Source organism: Drosophila navojoa, chromosome 3 (genome assembly GCF_054131105.1).
Source record: "Drosophila navojoa isolate 15081-1374.11 chromosome 3, UAZ_NAV_1.0, whole genome shotgun sequence".
Classification (NCBI taxonomy): Eukaryota; Metazoa; Arthropoda; class Insecta; order Diptera; family Drosophilidae; genus Drosophila; species Drosophila navojoa.
This window is the reverse complement of record NC_142891.1, coordinates 12853641-12867494: the sequence shown is the minus strand read 5'-3', so window position 1 is coordinate 12867494 and position 13854 is coordinate 12853641. Positions and strand designations below refer to the sequence as shown.

Here is a 13854-nt window from a genome sequence, read left to right as displayed (position 1 = left end):
ATTTAAAAAGCGAAATTATACTTTAGCTCAATTTCCTGCCCTGTTTTCATTTATCTGAATTTCAATTTCTAAAATTCCATATTTATCATAGCTAACTTAATCCACTTTATATAGCATTCAGTTGCATTTCCTGCTCAAATACCAAATTTTTAAGGCCTTCAAAGCAGCTCCAAATTTTTACTGCTCCATCATCGCTCATCAATTAATCCACAAAAATAACCCAGTGAAAATATCGTAATATTTTTTTACTCAAATTTCAATTCAGATTTTCTCTCAACAATTATCTTCATTAATCTGAATTTCATGCTGTTTATGAGCCAATTAATTCTATTGGAAATTAATGAAAGACCAATAATGATATTCAGTTTTCTTTAGAAAGAAAATTGCCCATCATTCATTGTTTGAAATCAAGATAAGCCTTGCATAGCTCAGCTAATAATCATTTCTTATACTCCCCAAGCTCAACTGCTAAGCTGTGGCCTTAGGAGTGGAAAAATCTCAAACATGATTCTTTGTAGGCCTGTTTTGGCTATCATTAGGCCACCAGCTGCTAAGCTCCTTTCGTACATATAGCGCACACTTTGGCCATTAAAACGCGGTCTTATCGTTAATGACAAATCTATACAAAAGCTGCCAACTCGCCAAACGGGTCGAGATCTGCTACAATTCAGCCAGAACAAATGAAAAAAAAAAAAAAAGTAACACGAATAATTTGGACTAAGAGTCGAAATGACGGAAATGCTGGACCGGCTAATCAATCAATGTACGGCCAGTGAGGCAGTCAACACTTGGCGCTGAAGCCTTTCACTCGATGGCCACCTACAACTGGCAGCCGGAGCGATAACGGTTATTACATATGCCAAACTGGTTGCTGTCGCTGTTGCAGTTGCAGTTGCTGTCCCACTGGGCAATAATGCCAAGAATGCCCGCCATGTGGCTATGACAGCACACAGAACTCTGACAATACTTATTTATCTATACACACATAGGTATAGTGTGTGTGTGTGTGGAAATATCTGTATATACTCGCAACTAAGTATGAGTACGCGTACATAGACAAGACCAACCACTGTACCGCATATGTGAGGCGAGACAAGTTTCTAGCATAAGAAAAAAGTAGAAAACACAAAAAAAAGTTAACGCGCTTCGAAACAAGATTTCTTAACGGTTGTTTAATGCCAACCCAAGTTTGCCTGACTGACTGACTAACTTGGCGATCGGCCTGCCTACTCCTCCTCCTTCTCCTCGCTCTTCAGTTTCCCATTCCCAGTCGCAGTCGCAGTCCCAGTCTACCTAGCATGCCACTGATTTTAGCTGCTGCTGTTGTTGTTGGAATAGCTGTAGCTGCCTCGTATTAACTAGCTGCAGTTGCAGTGCTTATTAACACTTTTATATGCGCACACACACACACACACACACACATAATATCATGCACGCACACATAGCCAACCACCTGCCAACCGCGCAGCCAACTGCAGTGCGGCCAAAACAAGTTCGTTGCCTAAGTCTTTTGATATTTTAATGTTACGTTGCTTGTGTTTTTTTGATGCATATGCAAGGTGTAAGCTGGTATGCGTATATGTGTGTGTATATGAGTTGCTATAGGTGCAGTTGTGCAAAAAATAGGCCAAACTGTTGGCGGTTAATGCAGTTGCTGCTGCTGTTGTTGCTGTTGTTGTAGTTGTTGCTGCCACTGCTGTTATTCAGCTCAAGCATTACTTTTATTGATGTCTTACGAGTGAAGCGTAATATAAGCAATGGGCGTTTAACTGATTAAATAAGGTGTAGATTTCAACTGCTAACTAGAGGCAAGAGAGTGCAGTACAGCAAGTGTTAAGTTATATACATACATATATATTATCATATATAGATCAGTTTGTAGAATATATTTTCATAATAGCTTCAACATTTTCTAATTTTCCTTCCAACTTTCACGCTTAAATCTCGAGTAAACTCTTAGAAACATCTTACAGTAAATAATGCCTTAAATCTTAGACATTTCATTAAGCACTCTTTTAATTACTATGCGTATCGCTCTCTTTGATGTTGCGTTATGAATTAAACATAAGTTCACTTAAACATCAAATAAGCTTAACGTAGATTTAGAATTTGTAGTCTCTGTAATTCTAGTCAAAGCCACGCCAATGTTTGCCTTCATTACTCGTCACTCAAGCATCACGTCTAACTGTAAAAGCCTCAAATTGATAAACAGACAGACAGACGAGTAAAGCAAACAACTCGCAATCTTACCTAGAAACGAAACGAAACGCATAAGTAGGCAACAACAACGACAACAACAACAACTACTACCACAAAAAAAAACTAGAATTAGAAAAAGAACAGCGCGACTTCCACAATTTTGTGGACACGCTCGAGCAAATGCCAAGAGCAGCATCAGCTCTGAAAAAAAAAACACTAATTAAATTAACTTCATTTCGTGTGCTGCGGCCAGTGTAAATGCAGCATTTTGGGTTAGCACGCACGGAGAGCCCCGAGAGCAGAGCAAGTGATATATGAGACACACTGTGATAAGCGCCGGCGACGGTCTTTTAACACATATGACTGAATGAATGGGCTAGTTGCTTTTGGGGTGATATTATTTATGATTTTCAAATTTCAGCATTTAGCTAATCACGAAGCGTAAAATGCTCGTGTGCTTAAGCAAATGTGTGCGGTGGCTTATGGAAGTCAACAATTTTCTAGTTGACTGACTTCTGTGTGAACTGTGCGAGAGGTGGGCAATGCCTTGGCAGCCAAACCAGCGAGAATGGCCGCAAGAAAGAGAGCATGTTAAAGATGAGCATTACCCAGGCACACAAATGTGCGAAAAGTTAAATGAACTTTACGTTCGAGTCCAAGAGTTTAATGAACGTTTGGGCCACGGCCATTGACAGCTGGCCAAATCAAAGGCATTCGCATTCGTAGTGCCAGCTAATCCACAGCCAAGCAGCAATGCTGATAAAACAGCTAGAATTACACGATTTATTCTTGTAATACCGCTTTCTACGCTATGAACAGATCTCAGTCTTTCTTTTGCCTCTTTGATTATATGGTAAAGATCAAGATCCGCGCTGCTGAGCCAAGCAGACGAAACAAAATGCACAAAAAATGAGGCTAATGAAAGGGGCACAAGAAGATTTATTGCACTTGTGAAACTATATGCGTGCCCGCAACTTAATTTTCACTTTCTTCTTTCAGTCAAACAACTTACAAAAGAACAGACGAAAATAAAAGAACATGTAAATCCATGCTGGTAATTAAATAGCCAAAGTGAATTTCCAAATTACCTAAATAGGACAAACGACATGGATATTAAAAGTAACTTTTAATCGGGGTCAACAGCAAAATTAAATTAAATGGGTTAAATGTAAGAGATTTGCGTATAATTTGATGCAGAGTATAAAGTCTGAGCACTTGGCTATTTCACAATTTTAGTGTAGATCTTTTTATATGCTTGAACTTTTCAGATTTCGAAATGATGTTGGCATTTATGAGAATAAACTAAAATGTTAATGATAATTTTGTTGATATGCTTAATTAATTTAATCATAATTTAACAAGCAGAGGGAAATGTGGAGGATATAATAGAATATATGGTTTTTTGATTAACTTCCATGTACAAATTCTGATCTCGCTATGCTCTCTCTATGAATAGAATGAAAATAATATAAAAAAAATATTATTAATCAAGAATAGACTCTAATAAATAATTCCAACTATGTATAAAATGAGAAAAGTTCTAGAGCGAAGAGTGAGTGAGAATTGCATCAATCTACAAACGGAATTAAACAAAAATAAGACTACCCTCGCCCCTAATAATCTCTCAATCGTTTCAAAAGGTTTCTTAGAACATTTTCACAGCTACTTAAACTACTTTGGCAAGGTCACTCGATGGGCTGCATAGCAAATACCTTAACCAAAGCCAATTCAAGCAATTTTCTCATAGCTTAAGCATTTCAGAAACTGTTTCAAGTGCCGCAGCTGCTGCGCTTAAAAGCTTTTTGTGCTGTTCAGCTTAAATACAAAGTTTGTGGTAAACAGAAGAGAAACATAACATAAAATTTCTTGTGTTAGACCTACACAAGTCTCAAGCATATGCAGCGCCCTCAGTTACCTAAACATATATAAAATATGATGCAAGAAATTCTCACATTATTAATTTGTATTGTGCTCGCTGGATTTCGTCAGAGCGCGCCTCGGAGTGTTGAGTATGAAATTATAGACAATGATCACAAGGCGCAGAGATGTTTTCGGCTCGGAGCGCTTTGGCAATTAGAGCACGGCTAACAAGTGCAGTTGCCAGCCTATAATATAGATGCACATACATACGTGGGCACTAAAAGCCGCTTTTTATGTGGGGCATAAAGAACAACAACAACAGCAAGTCACGCAGCAAATTTGCATGGCTTACAAAACTTCCTGGCAAAGCATTTCAAGTATGTGGCACAATTCAATAAAGCAGTCAATAGCCAGCTAAATACAAGTTTAAAGCACACACACACACACAGGCTTACTCGTATGACAAAGAAAATTAAAAGAACCAAGAAACTGGCTAACCTTGTCCAGCTGTTGGCTGCACCCAGTCCAAGAGCAAAGGAATTTGCTGCTTTTAGAAGCCATTGCTAGTTACGTGGCTGAAGTGGCTTAAAGAGAAACTACAACAGCTTGACGGCCAGGGTGACACACACACACACACACACACACACACTATCAGTGGGTGTATGACGAGAGCGAGAGAGATGGTGATAGAGACAGGCAAATAGTTGGCCATTAAAAACAATTACATGAGGTTTGTTATGCTGACCGTTTCTTAACTTTTTTTTGCCGTTCGACTGATTTCAATTGAAGCGTGCTAAGAACTCCAAAGAATCCCAATGAGTGCCTCACCGGTTCTACTTTTTTTCCAATTTATTTATTTACTTTTTTTTTGGTTAAGTGGAACAGCGTACGGTTATGTTTGGGCTATTTGTTGTTATGGAGCGAAGCTAAAATTAAATAAAAATTGCTGCGGTAAATAGACAACAAATAAATTGAAATTGTGGCAAATAGCGGTTTACAGTTAAGTAAACAAATAAGCAAAAAAAAAAGAAGCGGGAAGAAGAAGCCGAGGAATTTAAAGCAATTTGTGGGCATGACATCAGAGATTACCAGAATTACTTTTGAATTGCTGATGCGAAGCTCTGTAATTACGAAATACAAATAAAATTAGAAGTAAATACATGGCAATGTAGGAGCTTGAGATGATTTAGCTGTCTAACAGCTGCTAGATATTCAAACTTGACATAATTATGTCAGGTCAGTTGGCCAAATGTCTCGAAAAAAACAACAATAACAACTACAAGAAACGGAGTCGTTTGATGTGCAAATTTATGCGCTGTCAAAGCTCAGTCTGTCAGGTCATAGATCAAGGCAGATTTTGGAGTAGATGAAGTGTAAGATATATGAGATATATTCAACATAAGTGTAAGCTATCATGTGCTATAATAATTAGAGAGATTAGGGATAATATTTAACGAGATTACATTTCTGGATTACAATAATTGAATGACTTAAGCTAGTTTTGAGTTATGATTGGCATTTAAAAAGAGTTATGTTATCCAAATTAAGAGTTTCTTTGATTTCCGGTGAAAGCACTTGACTTGCTGAGATATGTCAGCTTATGTCGAGATGTAGAAAAAACTGTAAGGAGTTTCAAAAGCCTCCAAAAGGCACCAAAGGCGATGCCGGCCTAAGCGTTTGGCGATAATTTTTATCGACCATTTGCCAATGCAATGAAAATGGTTGAAATACTTTTGTTTTTGCTGTATTTACTACAATTTTAAAACGTCGTATGAGCATCGAGCACTCGCATATTTCAGTCGATTTGATTTTAAATGAAAGCTGTCAATCAAGCCAGCTGAAGGCGGGCTCAACAAGTCAACAAGTCACAACAACTTTCCCATTTTACCAGGAAAACGCAGTGCACAATTTCGATTGAGGAAAACGAAAGCGCCACAAGCCAAAATAATGCATTATAATTTGTTGCAAAAAAAAAAAAAAAAAGAAAAAATAGAATAAATTAGCTACTTAGCTTCTAATTCAATGATATCTCGACTTTTAGTCAAAGTCCAACTGGGTAAATTACTCAATTAAATGCTTGTGTCTCCAGAATAGGTAATTAATTCTAAACAGCTCATATATCTCTTAATGGCATAGAAAGCCAGAGCCAATGCCGCACAGATGTAGAAATTAAATTATGCAAAACAAGTTGCTTTGATTGGGGTCACGCTTAGAGATCTCGGCGGGAAGCCAACTGCAACTGAATTTAATGTCAAGAGCTGCTCGAGCAAAGCGCAGAAGAGGTTTTGCTGTAGAATTCTTTTATTTCTGTCCATGAGGGAAACGACGAGCTGTTGGTTATGGGAAGTAATTTCTCCTCTTATGAAGCATCTTGAGTTCCCTCCTAATGTGAGGTTTTCCATTAGTCTGCGAGCTAAGTTTGTTGATAGGGAAATCGAATGAGGGGAAATCAAATTTATTCAAAATAGTTTATTTATCTTAAAAGACTTTATAACTCATTTATTATTCAGTTTATCATCTTTGATTTCGAGATATTATACCATAATTCTAAGGCATCTTATTTACAATGTGCTAATAAAATCTAGAAGTCTGTTGAAGGCCATTAGAAAGTGAATGTTTATTGTCAACGCATAAAAGTTAATTAACCCGAGAGTGTTTATGAATCGCAAGCAATCAAAGCTAAGATTATTTCAAATTAAAAAGAAAAAGATTTAAAATAATGAAACATTTATTTCGTAAAAGTAAATTTTTATTAATGCATAAGAAACTTATAAATAATAAAAATTATTAATATTATTATTTTATAGAAATAAAATTGTATAGTAAAGATAGTTTCTAAAATTTTTAAATATTATTAAATTATTTAATGAATAAATTAAATTTACAACTCTATTTTATTATTATTGTTTTATATTTACTATAAAGTTACGTCACTATTAATTATTATTCTCTATTCTATAATTTTTTTTAACTTTATGCATGACAAAAATTTGCAGTTAATGCATTTTCCCAAATCAAGCTGTGACCTTGTCTAATACGAATTAATTATTGTTTATTTTTTTCAGGCTGGGAACTGCGCGGCTTAAATTGTTATAAATATTTCAATATCAAACATTCGTGGGAGAAAAGCGCCGAACTGTGTCGAAGGTGAGTAAAATCATAGCATAACCATAATCAGATGTTAATTTGAATATATCAGAGTACAACTAAATATACATACGTATGTATATGTGGTTATATAGAGGAAGTTGTGGGCATCAGGCTTCTGTTTTAGCCAAGCAGTGAACTGGCTCAAAGTAGCTACGCTTCAATAAGCACAGCTACCTGTTCTTCGTGATAGACAGAGACCAAGGCAGATAGATGCTAGTTGTCTGACCGGCTGTCAAGATCTGTGCTTGACTAAATATATATACTATAGTCTACAGTGTATACTTAGGCGGCGGCAGCAGTTGCCGTTACAGCACCGCATTGCATTTCCGCTGACAGTTAACTGTCAATGCCAAAGCGGGCTGCCTCCCAGGCCAAAATGCAGCCGGCAGCAGTGGCAGCAGTGGCAGCAGCGACAGCAGCTTTGGCGCTGTTGACCAAGTTCGTAATTGTTTTTCAGGCCTGACTGGGCAGGCCATCGATAAGCCGTCGATGATTCATAATAATTTGTTTCTTTTTCTTCTTCTTCTGCTTTTGCTTTGTCTTCTTCTTCGTTGCCTTTATTCGAGTGAAAAGAAAGTCGTCGACGTAGTCAATAAGCTTCCGGCGTTCGGCCCAAAAAAAAAATGTACAAGCATTCCTGATTCGGTTTTTGGGTGTTAACCCACTGTTGACCCAAATACTTGCGAGTGGTTCGGCCAGTGCCTGCACCTGTGCGAGAGAGCTGAGAGCTCGCGTAGCCTAAAAACCTCTGATCTTGTGGGCTTGTCTTGGAAATTGAGAGTGTTTCGATTTGATCGAAGTCGTAGTTTTTTATCGATTGTAATTGCAGCTTGGCTTTAATGAGCGTGTGAATCGCTGGCTTTTGGATTGACCGCGGGGCATGTGGGGTGAAAGTTATTCGGAATGAAGGTGTTTTTTTTCTTTCTTCGTTTTTCATTTACATTTATGTTTTCGGTGCTTAACATTAATAAAGTTATTGGCTGGCCATAGACTTGGTCTAGTGTCAATGGCCTACGCAATTTCTCTTTGCTGTCTGTCAGGTGTTAAATGGCAATTACATATGCCCGGCACAGGCTACACCAGTTGACACTGGCAGCAGCAGCAACAGCAGCAGCTACAGTGGCCCCTTCTATAATGTACGCGTCATTTACATGCCATAGACCTCGCCCCAGTCCACTGCCAATTAAAATGCTCCTAACGTTTTATTAGTTTTGCCACAGCACAAGTTCAACAAACGACAAACAACTGTTGAGTGCTCGATAGATTTGCCAAAAAAGTACATACATACATCCATATATACGTATACATGTATAGGTGTATATGTATACAAATCTGACTTAAAGATATCAGTCTGTGTCGTCAGGTGTCGTCTTTACACTCCAAATGTGAAATATTTCTTTTGGGTGAAATTATCATTTTGTTTTCTTACTCCCTATCCGTCTCGCTCGCTCTTTATCTCTGTTGCTATCTCTGTTGCTTAACGATTTTGCGTGTGCAGCATGCGAAATACGTAGAATGAAGGAAAGTGCCGATAAGGCGTTAACATTTCCAGTTAACGGAGCTGTGACCAAAAACTAAAAGCCACTCGTGAATTTGGAACTTGTTGGCTTTTGGTATTTGGGCGTAGTCGACGAAACGCAATGAAAACTCTTTCTGAATGATGTTTTGGCAGCAGCCCATTCGGGCAAGTCAATTTACTTCAACTTTTGGTCATAGGCGCGGAAACAGGTAGCCAGCCACTTTTATTGGTCCGTAGAATTTTTATGGAATTCTTAACGCAACTATAAATAGTAAACAATAAATTAGCAGACAACTACTAAAAAATAGAATAACAGTAAACGGTAGATCTATAAAGAACATATTTAAAATAAAACGATGATAGGCAATGTTGATAAATAAACAAAAAATCAAATAGTAAGCAAAGTTATTTGCAATTCTAGTTTAATAGCAGTTAAGAAATAATTGAAAAATATTAAAATATATTGGTTATATATATGTAAGAAATATTATAAGCAAATTAAACACTCTTCTGAAATTAAGAAATAATTAAAAATTTTAAAGTATAATTGAAAACACTTTTGATGAATAAAAATATGATTTCGTAAATATTATATATATTATATCTTATATATATATTCAATATTTTATTTGAAATCATTTTTAATTTTGGATGTATTCAAAAATATTATTTTATATCTTACAAATATTTTCAATTATACTTTTAACATATTTCATAATTTTAGAATTAATTGTTTATTATATTATTTTTGAAGTAAATTACAAAATTTAATTAATAAATTTATTTTGAATTTTTGCAAAATATTATTCCATTCCGATTAATTATTAAACATAAAAAATTGTTTTTAGAAATTACATACATATATTTAGAAAATGTTAATTTATATTTGTACACGGCGCATACATATCATTATGTTGGTCCACGCATGAGGCTTGAGTAAATTTTCAAATGTTTAACATGATGGTGGTGAAAATAAGCGCGTACAGACGTGCAAATAATACCAGACAACAAAATTGTTAAGTGAATAGCCGAACATGGCAAACAACGCATTCCACTGGCATGCACACAAAGCCACACACAGTTACTCAAATATGTACTCAGCCCGGTCTTCTGTTTTCACTTGGTATTGGAGCTGTACAATTGCCAGTTATGTATTTCGGGAGGGCAGGGCGGCGGATGGGTGTTGCAGGGATGCAGTGAGTGCAACATGCATAATTTTTGGCATGCGAGCAAGCCAAACAGCTGCAGCGTGCGACAAAGGCGTTGCGCACAGCTGTCACTCCTACAACGCCCCCACGCTGCGTATGTGTAATATGCCAGATTTGAATGCAGAGCTAAGCCCATGAGTCAAGCCTACAGCAGATAACTTGGGTTTCTCGAAACGGGTTTTTCTTTTGCTTCTTGGCTTGCAGCTGTCGTAGAACGCACCAAGTCGAACTGTGGACTTTAACAAACTGGAGCTTTGCGGATTGGAAACGAAAGTTTTCCATTGTGTTGTGCGCTTTGACGTTGCTTTATCTATTCTGTTTTTTTTTTTTTTTTTTTTTTGGTAACAGCATAATTAAGGCAGCAGCAGATAAAATAGAAAGTAAAGCGCATTAGAAAACTGCAGCTGCATAATTGAAATTGCGTTAAGTGTGCAGCGGAAGCATGAGACAGCTAATTAGAGATTCAAGACCTGTAGAGAGAGAGAGACCACCACTAATCACTGACATCCTCCTCAACTCTTACTCTTTCCCTTTGCAGATATGGCGCCGAGCTGGTGGCCATCGATAGCTATGCGGAAAACAATGAGACGCTGGCGATAGCACGTGCCAGTGATCCCAATCAGCGGGCCTCTGACAAGTACTGGCTGGGCCTGGCCTCACTGGACGATCTACGCACGAATACCCTAGAGTCGGCGTCGGGCGCATTGATCTCCCAGTACTCGGGCTTTTGGTCTCTGCAGCAGCCCAATGCTGAGTCGGGCGAGTGTGTGGCGGCCAGTTTTGGCGGCAAGTCGCAGAGCTGGGATCTGGGCACCTGCGAGTCGCTGCTGCCCTTCATGTGCCGAGCTCCGGCCTGTCCCCAGGGAGCGCTGCATTGCGCCAATGGACTGTGCATCAATCAGGCCTTCAAGTGTGACGGCAGCGACGATTGCGGCGACGGCACCGACGAACTGGACTGTCCCGCCCAATGCCACTTCCACATGCAGTCCGGCGGCGATGTCATCGAGACGCCCAACTATCCGCACAAGTATGCACCACTGAGCAAGTGCAAGTGGACGCTGGAGGGTCCGTTGGGCAGCAACATTATCCTGCAGTTCCAGGACTTTGAGACCGAGAAAACGTTTGATACGGTCCAAGTTCTGGTCGGCGGACGCACTGAAGACAAGTCTGTGTCGCTGGCTACGCTCAGTGGCAAACAGGATCTGGCCACACAGCCATTTGTATCCGCCTCCAACTTCATGATTGTCAAGTTCACGACCGACGGCAGTGTGGAGCGCAAGGGCTTCAGGGCCACATGGAAGACAGAGGCCAAGAACTGCGGTGGCACCCTGAAGGCGACGTTGCAGAGGCAAATACTGACTAGCCCCAACTATCCCAAGCAATATCCCGGTGGTCTCGAGTGCCTGTATGTACTTAAGGCGCAGCCCGGTCGCATCATCTCCATTGAAGTGGACGACCTGGACATTGCCGAGGGTCGTGATCAGCTGCTCATACGCGACGGCGATTCACCCATGAGCCGCATAATTGCCAAGCTGACGGGCAAATCGACGCAAAACGAACGCGTGATTATCTCCACCGGCAATACGCTCTACCTCTACTTCAAGTCCAACCTCGGTGAGGCGGGCAAGGGCTTCAGTCTGCGCTACATTCAAGGCTGCAAGGCAACGATTACGGCACGCAACGGCACAGTTACCTCGCCCGCATTCGGCTTGGCCGACTATCCCAAAAATCAGGAGTGCTTCTTCACGATCCGCAATGATGCACGGGCTCCGCTCTCGCTCAAGTTTGACAAGTTCACAGTGCATAAGAGCGATAATGTGCAGGTCTTCGATGGTTCCTCAACTTCCGGACTGCGTCTGCATTCTGGAAACGGTTTCACTGGCACCGCAGCTCCAAAACTAACCTTGACTGCTTCCTCGGGAGAGATGTTGATTAAATTTACATCGGATGCGCTACATAATGCAGCGGGGTAAGTGAACTTGATTTCCTTATTCTGTTATTCTAAACCTATTCCTGTCCGTTTCTCCCGATAATACTCCCAGTTTTCTGTAGACTTAGTTTACTAATTAACATTTTCATTTCCATCTTAGTTGGTCGGCTACGTTCTCGGCGGACTGCCCTGAACTAAAGCCTGGCATTGGAGCCTTGGCCTCCAGTCGCGACACGGCCTTTGGCACGCTGGTCAGCTTTACATGTCCCATTGGACAAGAGTTTGCCACCGGCAAGACGCGTCTGGTTACGGAATGTTTGCCTGGTGGCAACTGGAGTGTCTCCTACATACCAAAGTGTCAGGGTAAGTCGAGTTTAGCTCATTCCCCATTGAGCGATCTATCTCTAACGATCTATAACAACTCCCTCCACAGAGGTCTACTGCGGTCCCGTTCCACAAATTGACAACGGCTTCTCCATTGGCTCATCGAACGTCACCTACCGCGGCATCGCCATGTATCAGTGTTATGCTGGCTTTGCCTTTGCCTCGAACGAGCCCATCGAAAAGATATCCTGCCTGCCCGACGGACGCTGGGAGCGTCAGCCCCATTGCATGGCCTCGCAGTGCGCCGCTCTGCCCGAGGTGCCGCATGCCAATATGACCTTGCTCAATGGCGGCGGTCGCAGCTACGGCACCATTGTCCAATACGAATGCGAGCCTGGCTATGAGCGCAACGGACATCCCGTGCTCACCTGCATGTCGAATGGCACCTGGAGTGGCGATGTGCCACGGTGCAGCCGCAAACGTTGCTTCGAGTTCCCTGAAATTGAAAACGGTTTTGTGGTAGATGCCGCTCGCCCGTACCACTTTGGCGATGAGGCTAGGGTGCAGTGCTTCAAGGGCTACAAGCTGATTGGCAGCAATATCATGCGCTGCAGCGAGGCTCAACGCTTTGAGCAGCCACCCAGCTGCGAGGACATCAACGAGTGCAGCTCGTCCCAATGTGATTTGACCACCACCGAATGCATGAATACCAACGGTTCGTTCCATTGCCAATGCCGTCCTGGCTTCACTGCGACCACTGAGTGCCGCCCGGTTGGAGATTTGGGTCTGGGCAACGGTGGTATACCAGATGATAGTATCAGCACCTCTGCCAGTGAGCCGGGCTACAGCAAGGGCTTGTTGCGTCTGAATTCGAATGGCTGGTGTGGCGCCTCCTTGGAGCCTGGCGCAAATTGGATATTGATTGACCTGAAGGCACCCACCATACTGAGAGGCTTCCGCACCATGTCTGTGCAACGTCCCGATGGCAATGTGGCCTTCAGCTCGGCTGTGCGCCTGCAATACTCGAACGATTTGACAGATGTCTTCAAGGATTACGCCAATCCCGATGGCACCGCCGTCGAGTTCAGAATACTGGAGCCCACCCTGTCTATTCTGAATCTGCCGTTGCCCATTGAAGCGCGTTACGTGCGCTTCCGCATACAGGACTATGTGGGCGCTCCTTGCGTACGCATGGAACTGATGGGCTGCACCCGCCTGGACTGCGTGGACATCAATGAGTGCAGCAGAAACAACGGCGGCTGCGACCAAAAGTGCATCAACTCACCCGGCAGCTATGCCTGCGCCTGTAACACCGGCTACCAGCTCTACACATCCAACGGCACCGCTGGCTACCACATTGAGCGTTCGGAGACCGGAGAACGAGACGGCGACACCTATCAGCGCAACAAGACCTGTGTGCCTCTCATGTGCCCAGAGCTGCAGGCACCAGAAAATGGACAACTGCTCAGCGAGCGAAGCGACTATCATTTCGGCGATATTGTGCGATTCCAGTGCCACTTCGGCTACATCATGAGCGGAAGCTCCGTGGCGCTGTGCCTGTCCAGCGGTCAATGGAATGCGAGCGTACCAGAATGCAATTGTAAGTCATCTTTACCCGATTACAGCACTTAAGATTTACTGTCTTACTAATTCCATTTCTCTCT

The 13854-nt window shown here is 41.4% G+C and overlaps 1 protein-coding gene across 4 annotated transcripts in view; it reads left to right on the top strand.

The window, feature by feature from the left end:
* uif (sushi, von Willebrand factor type A, EGF and pentraxin domain-containing protein uif) overlaps positions 1-13854 on the top strand; it is a 37142-nt gene that overhangs the window by 14939 nt on the left and 8349 nt on the right. For all 4 annotated transcript variants that reach the window (XM_089258498.1, XM_089258495.1, XM_089258497.1 and 1 more), the window contains exons 4-7: positions 7125-7206; positions 10475-11905; positions 12027-12229; positions 12300-13790. In XM_089258498.1, the coding sequence (XP_089114624.1) occupies positions 7125-7206; positions 10475-11905; positions 12027-12229; positions 12300-13790 (3207 nt within the window). The remainder of the gene's footprint in view (positions 1-7124; positions 7207-10474; positions 11906-12026; positions 12230-12299; positions 13791-13854) is intronic.